Source organism: Parambassis ranga, chromosome 21, assembly GCF_900634625.1.
Source record: "Parambassis ranga chromosome 21, fParRan2.1, whole genome shotgun sequence".
Classification (NCBI taxonomy): domain Eukaryota; kingdom Metazoa; phylum Chordata; class Actinopteri; family Ambassidae; genus Parambassis; species Parambassis ranga.
In genome coordinates this window covers 246,221-260,188 of record NC_041041.1, presented here as the reverse complement: position 1 = coordinate 260,188, position 13,968 = coordinate 246,221, and the positions used below count along the sequence as shown (strand labels likewise).

At 47.5% G+C, this 13,968-nt stretch overlaps 1 protein-coding gene across 1 annotated transcript in view; it reads right to left on the bottom strand.

Annotated features, from left to right (window-relative positions):
- ttn.1 (titin, tandem duplicate 1) overlaps positions 1 to 13,968 on the bottom strand; it is a 143,739-nt gene that overhangs the window by 110,745 nt on the left and 19,026 nt on the right. The window contains 6 exon segments of the mRNA XM_028433823.1: positions 4,882 to 5,448; positions 5,686 to 5,964; positions 10,323 to 10,373; positions 13,046 to 13,234; positions 13,341 to 13,460; positions 13,583 to 13,867. Of these exon segments, the coding sequence (XP_028289624.1) occupies positions 4,882 to 5,448; positions 5,686 to 5,964; positions 10,323 to 10,373; positions 13,046 to 13,234; positions 13,341 to 13,460; positions 13,583 to 13,867 (1,491 nt within the window).

Sequence of the window (13,968 nt, the reverse complement as noted above, 5' to 3'; positions counted from 1 at the left end):
ATGGTTCTGTATTTCACAGACGTAGTCTCCAGAATCAGAGGTTTTGGCAAAGAAGAGCTCCAGAGAGCTGGAGGTGTTGTCTTTGATGACAGAGCAGTCAGTGCTGGATAAAATCCCTTTCTTGTTCTTAAACCACTTGATGGTCAATGGTGGCGTGCCAGAGAGTATTACATTAAACTGGACTTTTGAGCCCGGCAGAACATTCATGGACTCGGGCTTCTCCAGAATACATGGTGGTTCTGTTGGTGGATAAAACCCAGCACCTCTGTTACCACTTATAACTTCATATTATGCTCTAAACTGTGTGAAGTTATATGACCTCTAACCTTTAACACACAGGATGCCAGAGCACTGGACAGACCCTGCTTTGTTTTTAGCCATGCACGTGTAGCTGCCGCTGTCATTACTGTCCAGACGACAGATTTCCAGGAAAGCAACACTTTCAGAAAATGTGCATTTATATTTTCCATGACTCTGGATCTCTGTCTCATTTTTGTACCACAGAACCGTCATCGGCAGCGAACCAGAAAGAGAACACTCCAGATGAGCAAACAAGCCTTTGATGCCTGCAGTCTCCTTCAGGGTCCGTGTGAAATATGGTTTAACAATCTGATCTATTATAAATGCAGAAACATTGTTAACGTGGTAAAAAAAAAATAATCAAACTCTACTGAAGACATCAAACACTAGAATAAACTGACCTAAGACAGTAACAGATGCTTCACAAGAACCGTGCCCTGCCACATTTGAAACCTTAAAGATGTATTCACCACCATCACGCCTCGCTGTGCTAACAATTATTAGCACAGAGCTGGTATCTGTGCTCTGGATTCTGTAGCTTTGGCCCGAGGTCAGCTCCTTTCCATCCTTAGTCCATCTGCACTGGAGAGGTTTGGTGCCTGAGAACCTGCACTCGAGTCTTGCCGGGTGGCCCTGGGTTACACTGATAGACTCTGCAAGCTCTGAAATATGTGCTGGCTCTGAGATAACAAAGAATTCAAAACTAAAATTGCTTTGACCTGTTAATGCAACAAATGAAGCAACAAGACAAAAAGCAGCAGCAGTCAAAACAAGTCGGAAACATCCACAAACCTGTGACTACGAGCACAGCGGCACACCTCTGAGCCCCCGCCTTGTTCTGTGCCTGACACACATACTCCCCACCATGTGATACTTGAGCATTTTTCAAGTTCAACACAGCACTCTGGGTGTCACAGGACATCTTAACATGCTCATCATCTGTGAGCTCATGATCATCCTTGATCCAGGAGAAAGTCATGGGAAGTGATCCAGTCAACATGCACTTCAGAAAGATTTCAGAGCCCACCATGCAGGACATGTCCTCTAGTCTCTGAACGAATGATGGCGGTTCTAGTGAGAGAAGACCATAAGCCACAGTCATCTCTTCTTCTACAAGGAGCTAAGCAGCAGGACATTGGGCAGCATGCAGCGAGGTGAACACCATAATCTTTGACTAACCTTTTAGTGAAATCTGGCAAGAACAAGATGTCTCTCCAACATCATTTGCAATGGTACACTGGTACGTCCCAGCATCTCCAGGCTCACAGTTTGAGATCTGAAGAGTGACTGTGTCATTCTCCACACTGATCTTATGCCTTTTGTTGTTTCTGATCAGCTTGTCATTGAGGAAACAAGTGATTTCAAAGGGAGCTGAACCTGAAATGGTTCCTTCCAAGATAATGTCGCCTCCCTTCACAAGTTCAGCTGATTCAAAAGGCCTCACAAACACTGGAGGCTCTATGAAAAAGACACGTTACACTTGTAACAGGCAGCATGGGCCTAAAAGGACACTTCTTGTAGTCTGGTCCACAGAATTCATTCAGCTGCTCATTTACCAAATCAATGTAACAGATACTGTCAATCAACAGATTAATGTATATTTGTTACGCATGTTTGACCATTAAACAGTAAACAACCACACAGGCACCACACAGCTGGCTTCAATCAGCCTGTTTGACACAGAGGTCCATCCATCCATCATTAACCCTCAGCATTAACCCTCAGCATTGAGTGTAAAGGGTTAAATAATTGAGGAAATGATCCCTGACGTCTTTGCAGCTGCTGAATGATGTAGACCAGACTTTAAGTCCTGAGTCTAAAGTTAGTCTAAGAAGAAAAGAAGGGTATACTCCATGGTGACTGAACCAACCTTTGACTGTGACCGAGGAGCGGCACTGGTCTCTGCCAGCTTCACTGGAGGCCACACAGACATACTGCCCACTGTCCTCCACAAAGCAGCTCTCTATCTCCAGAGATGCCATTGAGCTGTCACAGGACACTGTATGTCTGCGGTCGGCAACAATTTCAGAGCCATTTTTAAACCATGTGATGCTTATAACAGGCGTGCCCTGGACTTTGCAGGACAGCTTGAGAGGCTGGCCAGCTTTCAGCAGCTGTGAGGGCTCAGGCTTCATTGTAAAGATTGGGGCTTCTGTAAATTAACAGTAACAATTACAGCAAAAAAAGAAAGAAAAGAAAAGAGTTTTAGGAGAAAGAGTGAAACAGCACCTTGAACAAAGAGGACCGCAGTGCAGTCCACCTTCCCAGCATCATTGGATACTTGACATGTGTATTTGGAGGAGTCACTGGGTTTGACAGAGTGAAGCTCCAAGGAGCTTGAGGAGGCATCTTTCTTTATGAAACACTTCCCCCCAGAGAAAATCTCTTTGTCCTCTCTGAACCATTTAACTCCCAGTGGAGCTGTTCCTATAAATGCAGCTTTCATGATAACATCTGATCCCGGTGCAGCCTCCTGGGATTCAGGTTTCACTATGAAGACCGGAGGTTCTGGAGTTTTTGGGAAGAAATACAGGATCATTGCTCAATCACTCAGTGATAACTCAGGATCTCTGCTCATGCTGTGTAAAGAAATCCTCTAACCTGTGACAGACAGAGCACCACTGCTTTCTTTTTCCCCAGCAGCGTTAGCGGCCCGGCATGTATAAACTCCACTATCACTTTGAAGCAGGCCGCTTATCGTCACAGAGGCCGTACTCTCACTGAAATCAAGCTTGCGTCTGCTATCACTGTGGATTTCTTTATTCTCCTTATACCATGAAACAACCATCGGCTGAGATCCAGCAACTCTGCATTCCAAGGTAACATCACTACCGACAGTCCTGCCGACTGTCTTCATGGGCTTGGTGAAGGATGGTGCAACTGCACGATCTGTGTGAGGAAATATTCCAAATGTACTCGTCATGACAGGTCAGCTTTTAAACAGCTGACTGTGATGGGTTCATGGTTAGAACTAACCTATAACAGTGACCGAGCAGGTGCACTGGTCTCTGCCGACTTTATTGGACACCTCCATCTTGTACTCTGACGTGTCTGCTTTATCAGCAGCAAGAATCTTTAAAAAGGCAACGTTCTCCTTCAGAGTCATCTTATATTTACGGCCACTGATCATCTCCTTCCCATCTTTGAACCACTTCACTTTGAGCTCTGGGCTTCCAGTGATGGTGCACTCCAGTGTGGCTGAGTCTCCTGCTGTCACACTAAAGGATGCTGCCTTCTCTAAGATCCTAGCAGGTTCTAAAACACAACATGAACTTTACACTTAATGAACAGCTTCATCTGAACATTGAACAGACTGATAGAAACAGGAACGCCCTCTGACCTTGAATAGTTAAGACTGCCTCACATTTCTGCTGTCCCGCCTCATTTTCAGCAAGGCAAGTGTACCTGCCGCCATGCTTGATCTCAACAGATGAGAAGGAAATCTTAGCAATGTTGTTCTCAAATGTCATTTTGACATTTGGATCATCATCTCTCAGCAGCTCAGAGTCTTTCATCCATTGAACAGCGATTGGAGCGGAGCCTTTCAGTGTCCCCTGCAGCTTCACTGTGTTTCCCAGCACAGCTGTGGTACTCTCAACCCTCTTTGAGAACATGGGCGGTTCTGAAATAGCAGCATGTGTATAATACATGTAATACAACAGCCAGGATAAGAACATACAGTGTGAGCTGGTCCAGTTGTTTGGTCACTAACCTTTCTGTGTGACCTCTGACTTTGAGGTCACAGAGCCAACCTCATTTGATACAACACATTCATATTCTCCTACATCAGCGCTCTCAAATGAGTGAATCTCAAGAGAGGCCAAGGATCCCTGAGACACTATTCTGTGCTTCTTATCTGCAGACAGCCGCTTCTTTTTCTTTTTCCAAGCCACCTCAAATGGTGCAGAGCCTGAAACCTCACACTCAAGCACAGCTACGGATCCTCTGACTGCCTCTACAGAAACCAACCCCTTCCTAAAAGATGGAGGTTCTAGAGAGGAACATAGAGTTCAGTTAGATCAGTCCTCCTGCTGCGTAAAAATGTGTTTGCAAATAATCCCCTGCATCAACACACCTTTCACAGTGACCTTAGTGCTACAGCTTTCACAGCCAAACTCATTGAGAACCTCACAGGTGTAGTTTCCACTGTCACTCAAAACAACATGCTGTATGTCCAGACTGGCCATGCCTTCCTTCACTGTGAGAGCATATCTGCCCCCAGAGGACAGCTGGCTGTTATTGAAGAACCAGGTCATGTGGAGTTCAGGAGATCCTTTGATGGCGCACTGCAGCCGTGCAGCGCTGCCTTGCTTCCAGCAGGTTGAGGTTTCCAGCCTCTTTACAAAGACTGGTGGTTCTGGAAGGGTGTGTAGTTAAAAAGAGCAACGATGAAGTCATTTAAAGACAAAAAGGGAGCACTGGAAGTAAAGAGAGTTACGATTTAAAGAAGAGCAGCTGATGCTGCATTTACACCCTCAACATTGGACACCACAGGAAAAAAAATGTTAATTTTCAGTACTGCAGATTTGCTAAAGCTTCAAATGCTGCAGTATCCATGAAAGTTAACTAGACAGCTCTTACCTTGGACTTTCACTGAAGTGGAGCAAGATGCACTCCCAGCTTCATTTGTCACGGTACACACATAATTTCCACAGTCTTTCAGTGTGTACTTTAGTATATCAAGAGTAACTGTCTTATCCTCAAAAGACAGTTTACAGTCTGGAGACTGGTGGACTTTTCTACCATCTCTGGTCCAGGTCACAGTCACTCCAGTGTCCTCATCCACCTCACACTCCAGGTGCAGTGGTGCTCCGACCACAGCAGCGACTGGGCCCAGGGGCTTTACAAAGCTGGGCTTATCAATAACACGCAGCTCCATGCTGCACTCAGCCATCCCAGCATTATTAGACACTTTGCACACATAAAGTCCCCGGTCGGCTGCCTCAGCCGTGGTTATCTCAAGAGTGTGCTTATTCTTTTCACAAGAGGTCTGGTAGTGTGTTGGCAGTTTGGGTAACGCCTGGTTGTTTTTGAACCAGACAACATTCAAAGGAGCAGATCCAGTTATGACACACTGCATCACTGCCCTCCTTCCAACATACACAGTCTGAGCCTCAGGCTTAGTTACAAACATGGGAGGCAAATGTTCTATAAGGATTAAGAAGAAGAGAGACACACATTAGTGGACACATACCCCGTAGTATTGCCTTAACCAAAACTTCCCACTTAGGCAAACCAGCAGGACAAGAAAATAAAACGGAAGAATCACAATCTGTCCAAAGACCGGCACAACAACACAACATGATGCCTGGTAGGAAGGTGAAGACACCAACAACAACTCCAATCTCAACCAGCAAAGAAGAAGGAAACATGCGTCGCTCTTACCTGTCACATGGAGAGAGGCGGAGCACTCGTCGCTGCCATGCTGATTGGATGCCTTGCAGGTGTATTCACCACTGTCATCCTTGGTTGGGCTCAAAAGCTCCAGAGAGGAAGTGCTGAAGCGGCTGACGATCCTGTATTTATCAGCCTCCTTCATGGGGTGTCCGTCCTTGAACCATTTGAAGCTCACGTTTGGAGCATCCTCGGTTTCACATTCAAACCTGGCAACGTTACCAACGTTGATCTCCACAGGAACAATCCTGTGCCTGAACACAGGTTTCACTGAGGGACAGAAAGACAAAGTAAATACACAGAAGCAGAAGAAACAAAAGAACACAATGAAGGTGTCTACTGTGGGAGGTGGTGATGAGGTGAACCTGGGATGGAAAGTGACACACACAAAGTTATCCTGTGAAACTATGAGGTTGAGGATGTGGTAGGACTCTGTGGTAGGAAAAAGAAACAGAGCATGCAAAGAGGAATGGAGCAGTTATGAAGAGTGATGTTTAAAGATGGAGTCCTTGGAAGGAAAGAGGAATGGATTTGAGTGATGTGTTTATGGAAGATTGGATGAGCTGGGAAGAAACTGCTGTCGGTGAAACCTCAGACCTCCAAATTAAATCATTTCATTTTTTATTTTAAATAACTTTCTTGCCTGAGTTATCTTTGAGGTTTGCAGACAACAGATTTTTAATTTGTACCATGTGTGAAGTTAGTTGATGATGATATCAAAGAAGTGCTCATCATCAAACCTCTTGAGACCACAGTGAGTCTTGAAGATGTTGTTGTCCTGCCGGCTTCATTCTCAGCCTCACACACATATTCTCCTTGATGCCTCTCCTTGATAACTTTGTTGATAACCAACGTGTATGTGTCGTGATCTTTAGAACACTTGAACTCTTTGCCAGATTTCACCAATTGCCCATTGAAAAACCAGTTTACCTTTGTGACATGCTTTATGGTAGCAGTAAAAACAGCCTTGCCATTTTCCTCAGCACAAACATCCTCCAGAAAATCAATGACAACAGGGAAATCTAGCAGACTGTCTGAGGACTCGCTGATCATGACGGCCTCAGAAAGAAACTCCTCTCTGCTTTCTTTGTGGATGTAAACAGAACTCTGGCTTGCTGACAGCATGGTACTGACTTCAGAAGCAGCAGCAGTGTCCCTCTCTGACTGAGCCACCGTCCTGCTCACCTGCCTGGACTCATGGATCTCAGTACGACCCTGAACGGTAGCACTTTGGAAGGAAGCCCTGCGTACAGTTTTGACGGCTGCTGACTGAGACACATCCGGAGGAAACCTAGCTGCACTCTCTGCTACCATCACAGTGTCCACCACAGAGGACAGCACCTCCTTGGAAGGCACCGAGCTGACCTGCACTTTCTGAGGCTTGTCAGTTTGCAGGGCTACAGGCTGCTCTGACAGGAAACATTGCTGATCCTGAAAAACCATAGCATGCAATGCCACCTGGAGCTCAGATCTGAGGTCAGCTGTCCGAGGGTATTCACCTTCAAAGGACAGTGTGATCTCCAGTGGGGCACCTGGTGATGTGATCAGGTACATGTATGTGGCCTGCTTGGGCTCCCTCTGAGCCTTCACCTCCTGCACCTTCACTGACTCTAATCTCCCTATGACATCAGCCAGTAACACTGGCTGGTCAGTGGCCACGGCGGACTGCAGAGCATCTCGGAGCTGACGCCGTACATTCAAACTGGAGGGTTTGGGGATGTGAATAACAAAGCTGAGCTCTTTAGACAGTGTCTGAGGGTCCTGAGACTCGTGGACAAACAGAAGTCCTTTAGACTGTGTCTTCATGCTGACAGTTGAGCCCTCAGATTTATGAATCTCACTTGACTGCTCTCCCATCATGACGCGCCTTTCCTCCAGCAGCACTGATTGTCGCAGTGACTGGCCCTCCTGGATCTGGACTGCAAAGTCTTGCTCAGCTGACTCCAAGACAGTGCAGCTCTCAGTGGCAACTGCCTTCTCCTCTATGAAAACAGGCTTTTTTGGAATCTTGGGTTCAATTTTCACCTCAGGCTTGAACTTCTCATCAGTAAGAAAACTGGTGGTGTGACCTTCCTCCAGCATCTGAGTGTCTGTGATGTTCAAAGAGTGCATGATGTTCCAGGTGTCCTCTCTCTGGACGGATGCTCGCTGCTGCTTGATGTCTGTAACAAAAGGGATCTCCTTTGGCAGCTGCAGGGCCTGCGAGGACACAGAGAGGATGTTCGGAGGCCTGGGCTCTGTTCGAGGCTGTGACTCAAACCCAGACAGGGACACATCCAAGTCTTTGGGATAATCGGCAGTAATCTCCCTCCTGTCCTCAGCTGTGGCTGCATGCCTTCTAGCCTTTTCCACGGTCTGTGTTGCCACCTGCTGGTCAGGCTTTGTGATTGTGAGCATGCCTTCCTTTGGCAAAGCTGATACAGAATGGACTGACTGAAGGTATTTCGGCTGTGGTAACTCTTTTTTTGGCTGAATGGAGGTTATGTCTGTCTTTCCTGTGAACTCTGAGGCTACCTCACAGACCACAGTCCTCTGCTCGTCCTGACTCACTGAATGTAACAATGTAGGACTCCTCCTTGCTTCTGCCTGTTCGGGTGGGGGTTTTTCACTGCTGATCCGTCCCTCAGACTGTAAAACATCCTGATCACTTATCACCTGAAGATTTAGGAGCCGCTCCCCTTCTCGCTGAGGCTGCAGCGACACAGATGGTGACGTATGTGGCACCTGTCCTGCCTGTTCAGCCTGGAGCTTATACTTCTCCTCACTTGTTACAGCAGACATATACACCGTTTCTTTGCATGGACAGATACGCTCCTGTTCTGGTCTTTTAATGTCAAATTTCTGCTCTTTGGATAAGGCCACCCTGCGTTCACTAACAGCTGCTAAAACTGGTTCAGGTTGCTGTTTTCCAGCTGAGGGTTGAATGGGTATATCTAAGGCAGGCAGAGGCTCTGAGTGTCTTTCTGTGAGTTGCAGCTGCCCTGCAGACTGAGCTGAATATAAAATCTTAAGACCCTCTGTGACTCTGAAGCTCCTCTCCTCCTCTGGTCTGTGCATGACGCCTGAAGTTTGATCTTGGATGGTAAGAGCAGTTTCCATCTGGTGGCCACTAACAGGCCGCCTGGGTTCAGTCAAGGCTAGTGTGTGCTCTGGATCTGGTGTTGTCAAAGCCTCAGCTCTCACAGTGGTGAGTGGGAGGACCTCCTCGGATGTAGCCGACAGGAGCTTGGACAGTCGCTCTTTGACTAATTCGACTTCCACAACCTCAGGGCTGAGAATGGGTTCAGAGTGCTGCTCTGTGATTTTTGGTCTCTCCTGAACTGAGGATAAGAAAGTTGTCACATGAAGCTGTTTCACAGGAACAGCTGAGACCTGAGCTGGATGAGAAGCAGCCAAAGAAACCCTCTCCTGTATTTCATGTGACTGCAGCACCGCTGCCTGCTGGGTGAGCCGCTCTCGATGAAGAGTGGCGGCGGTGATGTCGACCTCCCTGAGGGTTCCCACCTCCTCACTGGGAATAATCTGCCTGTGTTCAGTGCTGATGGTATAAATCATCTGATCAGAGCGGGATCTTTCTGGGTATAGTCTGGATTCTGTGGGCTGCTCAGTCATAGATATCTTCAGACCTTTACTTTTCTGCAGCAATATGCGCTCTTGGTGAGGCTTCTGCCTGGACACCTGCAGCTCAGCAGTGCATGACGCTTCACCATATTGGTTTGAGGCCTTACAGGTGTAGACGCCACCGTGTTCTTGGTTTACACTCTTGATGTTAATAAATCCTGATCCATCGGGATTATTCACAATAATAAAAAACTCACCAGGCTGAATGAGGAAGCTACCTTTAAGCCACTGAACCTGAGGGAGAGGCTCGCCAGTCACAGTATAGCTGAAGAGAGCCTGACTTCCCTCTAACACCTGAAGAGACTCTATAGTCTTAGTGAATTCTGGAGGTGTCCCAGATGGTATAAACATGATACCCTCAGCTGTCTGCTCCCCTTCAGGCTCTTTCACCTGAACATGCAGATAAGACATGCATGTCGCATGGCCAAATCTGTTGGTAACTGTGCAGGAGTACTCTCCCTCATATTCTCTTTGAACTTTGTTAATAACCAAACTGTGCTCATCATGCTCATGAATAAAGGCATACACAGAGGAGCTGGTTATAGTCTGCCCTTTGTGAAACCACTGAACGGTGGGCTTCGGGAAACCCGTCACTTTGACAGTAAACACTGCATTTTCTCCAACAGTCACGGCTGCTGGGGACAGTTCGCTGAGAAAAATTGGTTTTTCTTTTTTCCTTTCCAGCGTGCTGGAGTAAAGTTTTGACTCTGGCTTGAGTTCAAGTGTTCTGGTTTTGTCTGGTAACTTTAAGCCAGTGTAGTACGACTCCTGGGTGTCCTCTTCAACTGTGACAGTGGAGCTAGAGAAAGCTGAGTGGAATAATGACAGTTTACAGTGAGACAGCAACCAAACATACAACAGCTGCTCTGAAACCAGAACAACCTGTCACAGCCGTGAACAGTTGAGTTATGCATTTTGTACACTGCTGCAGGTAATTTGTCTTCTTCTTGGTTTATGGTGAAAGCTCTGTAAACATTCTGTGTGTGTGTGTGTGTGTGTGTGCTTACCTTTCACTTCCTTCTGCATCTGAATTACAGGTTCCCTCTCCATTGTGGTGACTGTGAAGACACAGAAATTCACAAATTACCCCTCACAAATCTGCATGTTCTGTGCAAGTGGGTTAGAACAGGTGACAGATCGTGCATCCATATCATCCGTCTGCTTTCTCTCATGTTCATGCTCCCTTTTGACTTTTAGTGTGCAGCACCCGTGTCTTGTTGATAAAAAACACTCAGTGATATGAGTGTCGCTAGTTTGTAACTCTTCAGATGTTTCGTCAGGCAGGGCACAGTGGTTAAACCCTTGCTGAAGAGGTGGTGTCGCCCTGTAAAGCACTGATGTGTGTCTCTGGTGGCTGTGTGGGTGGAAAGCAGTGTGATGGGTGGAAGGGGCAAAAGAAAGCCCGAGCGAGCAGAAGGATCAGAAGCATGCAGATGCCAACCTTTCGTCACTGAGCTGCACTCAGCATCCCGGGCTGAGCTGACATTTTTGCAAGTGTAAGTGCCCCCTTGTCCAGCTCCCACATTTTTAACATTTACACAGCACAGTGGGCCGTCATGTTTCAGAGAGTAAGACACAGAGTCCTCAACATTCAACCGGTTGTAAAGCCAAATGACAAGTGGGGTGGGAAGCCCCCTCATAACGCAATACAGGGAGCTGCAGTCTCTGTTTCGGATCAGCAGCTCAGGGGGGAGTTTGATCAGGAACTCGGGGCAGCTGCAGAGGCGCTGGCTTTGCTCATGGTGGGGCATGGCGTCAGGGAAATACAGCTGGCTGATGAGGCTGAAAGGTCTCTGGGAAGATGGAAGCGATGGTCCTGGCTTCTCCACTGCCTTCTGCTTGTCTTGGTTGGGGGAGTCTCTAAGGGTCCCCCTGTGTGCCTGAGACACGTTATGCACAGAATCGGTAGGGATGGGGGTTTCTGCTTTGACATTCGCTTCTTTAGCTGAGTGAGAATAAAGTTAGGGAGAGTAATTAGGCGTCAGAGAGTATAAGGCCATGACTCTGAACACTGAAGGGTTAGTTGGATGGATGATGGGGTTAGCCAGGTAAAGGTGACAGAAAGAGGAGACACTGAACTACAAAGCTTGTTATGCTACAGCAGTCTAAGAGGTTACAGGTAAGATATATTAAATCATGGGGGGGGGGGGGCAGGTGGAGGGGTGGGATGGACCACATGGAGAGACAGACTCATAAAAAAGAAAGATTAACCACCTTCAACTGTGAGCTGGGCAGAGGAACTGTTCTGGCCGTACTGGTTGGTGGCGGTGCAGCGGTACATGCCCTGGTCAGCCATGCCAACACCCTGGATGACCAGAGACATAAGCCCCCCACTTTCAGAGCTCCTCACCCGCTCTGTGTCCACAAGGCCCTGGCCGTTATGATCCCATACCACCCCGGTAAAGGGCTGCCCATCGAAGGAGCAGCTGAACTCAGCCATCTCGCCGCTTTTTACCCGGACGTCGCTCATTTCCATCAGGAGTTGTGGGCTGGCTGAGAGTTTGAAATCGAAGCTTCTTTCTGAGCTCATTTCCACCGAGCTTACGCTCTCCATCTGAATCTCAGCGGCCCTCCAAGACATGGAGGAACTCTCAGAGACCGTCTTAGTAAACTCAACACTGCGGGCTGTTTGTCCCAGCGACAGAGAGCTAAAACTCTCTGCCCGAGCCTCCAGTCTCTGACTGAGTTTAGTCTCAGTGCTAGTGCGTGACACACTAGCTAAGGCTTTTTCATCTGGGCAGTAGGAAAGAGTAGAAGAATTAGGTCAACACATCGTCAGTCTGGTCCAGGTTACTTGTTTCACAGCTTGTTTGGGTGGAGCTTTGAGGGTCATGACCAGTGAAGGAGTAGACAGTGGCTGGTTTCCACTGTCAATCATGCAAGCTTGACCGTAGGCAGCATTTACAAATCAGTTATGAGTATGTCCGTGCTGGAGGGTGAGAAACGGCTACACCTGAGCTCAGCTCAGCCCTGTTCTGACCATGCTGCACGTCTCACAGTGAGCACTGTTAGCAGCTACTGATGTGGGAAGAGAAGACTTCATGCATCACAGAGAAACCTGTGCATGAGGATGAAAGCGTGTCCAGTCCAGGACTACCAGCTGATTAAAACGTATTTGACCTGCATGCTCATGGAAGAAAATCATCTGACTGAAAGTGTCACAGCTGAACAAACTCTGGGTCTGGTGCACAAAGATTCTCTTCAAGGTTTTGAGAAGCAAAAATGAGGAAAGATTTGTCATTTGTGTTGTTCCAATAATTGTTTTTCTCAGACAATTTTTCAGTAAATGAAAGAATTCCGTAAGATGTAACCCCCCCCCCCCCCCTTACTGTTAGCACAACTCTCAGTACCTCCATGTAGAATCAGTGTGCAACCCGCTGAACCATGCAGCCTTCTGCTGGATCAGTACACATCACTGTACATCACTGCAGCTTTAGAGGGAGGAAGAAGAGCCTTAATCCTAACATGCAGGAGCGGTACTGACAGGGATGCTCTGTATTGTAGCATCACTGTCAGAATAAACAGAGAGGTTTCCATTAGCCCACAGCTAACAGTGCTAACACAGAATTTCAGACTGCATTTCTAAATGTGGTGTTTCTTCTTTTCATGAAATATCAGAGCAGCCATGTGGGACTGATGTCAGATTGATGGCAGACTGACGTGGCTTTACCATGCAGTGAGAAAACAGGCCTCACAGTGACAGTGAGACCATTACCACCTCACAACTTACCATCGATATTCAAAGCAGCAGCAGTGGTGACCATTCCAGCTGAATTTGTGGCAACACATGAGTACTCTCCCTCGTGACTGGGGAGAACTCTGGAAATCTCCAGCTGGCAGGTCTCACCATATTGAGACATCCTGAAAATGTCTGAGTCCCAGATCTCTCTGTTGTTACAGAACCAGGAAATCTGCAGGTCTGGAGACACACAGTGTTTGTTACAGTCAGGATCAGGACTAGCTGACCCATCTGCAGGATATTCTAATACTGGACTATAAAATGTGAAGGGAGCAGCCGTCACTACCTTCCCCAGAGATGCTGCACTGGAACTTGGCACGCTGTCCTTCTGAAACTAGCATGTCCCGCATAGGAGTGGTTAGAACTGGAGCAGAGACCCAAGCCCTGGTCTCAGCCACCTCGTGAACTGGGAGACAGTCAGAAACATGACATTTTGCTTTTTTAACTGTTTTCAAACTAGTGGGTCACTGAATTAGAATCCTTCCTTGAAGTCGAGTCTCGAGTCGCTGTGATCGTTTTCAAACATACCTTCCACGGTGAGCGGGGCGGAGCTTGTGTCTTCTCCGTAGTCATTCCTGGCCTCGCAGCTGTAGACGGCAGCATCTTCAGGGAAGACTTCCAGCAGCAGCAGTGTGTGGTCGTTTCCGTCATGGAGGAACTTACACTTGTCACTGGTAATCAGAGCCTGGGAGTCTTGGTACCAGGACACCTGAGGCTGCGGAAGGCCGCTGACCTGCACTGAGAAACGAACGGACCTGCCCGACATTGCCGTCTGGGGCTGCATGTGGCGTACAATCTGAGGAGGCTCCGGCACTGCAGACCAAAGAAAGAACAAAAAAGTGTAATGACAGTGAATGTTTCCAGCTGACTCTATGAAAGTATCAAGAAAGAGAAGTTTTAGTGCACTGATGTCA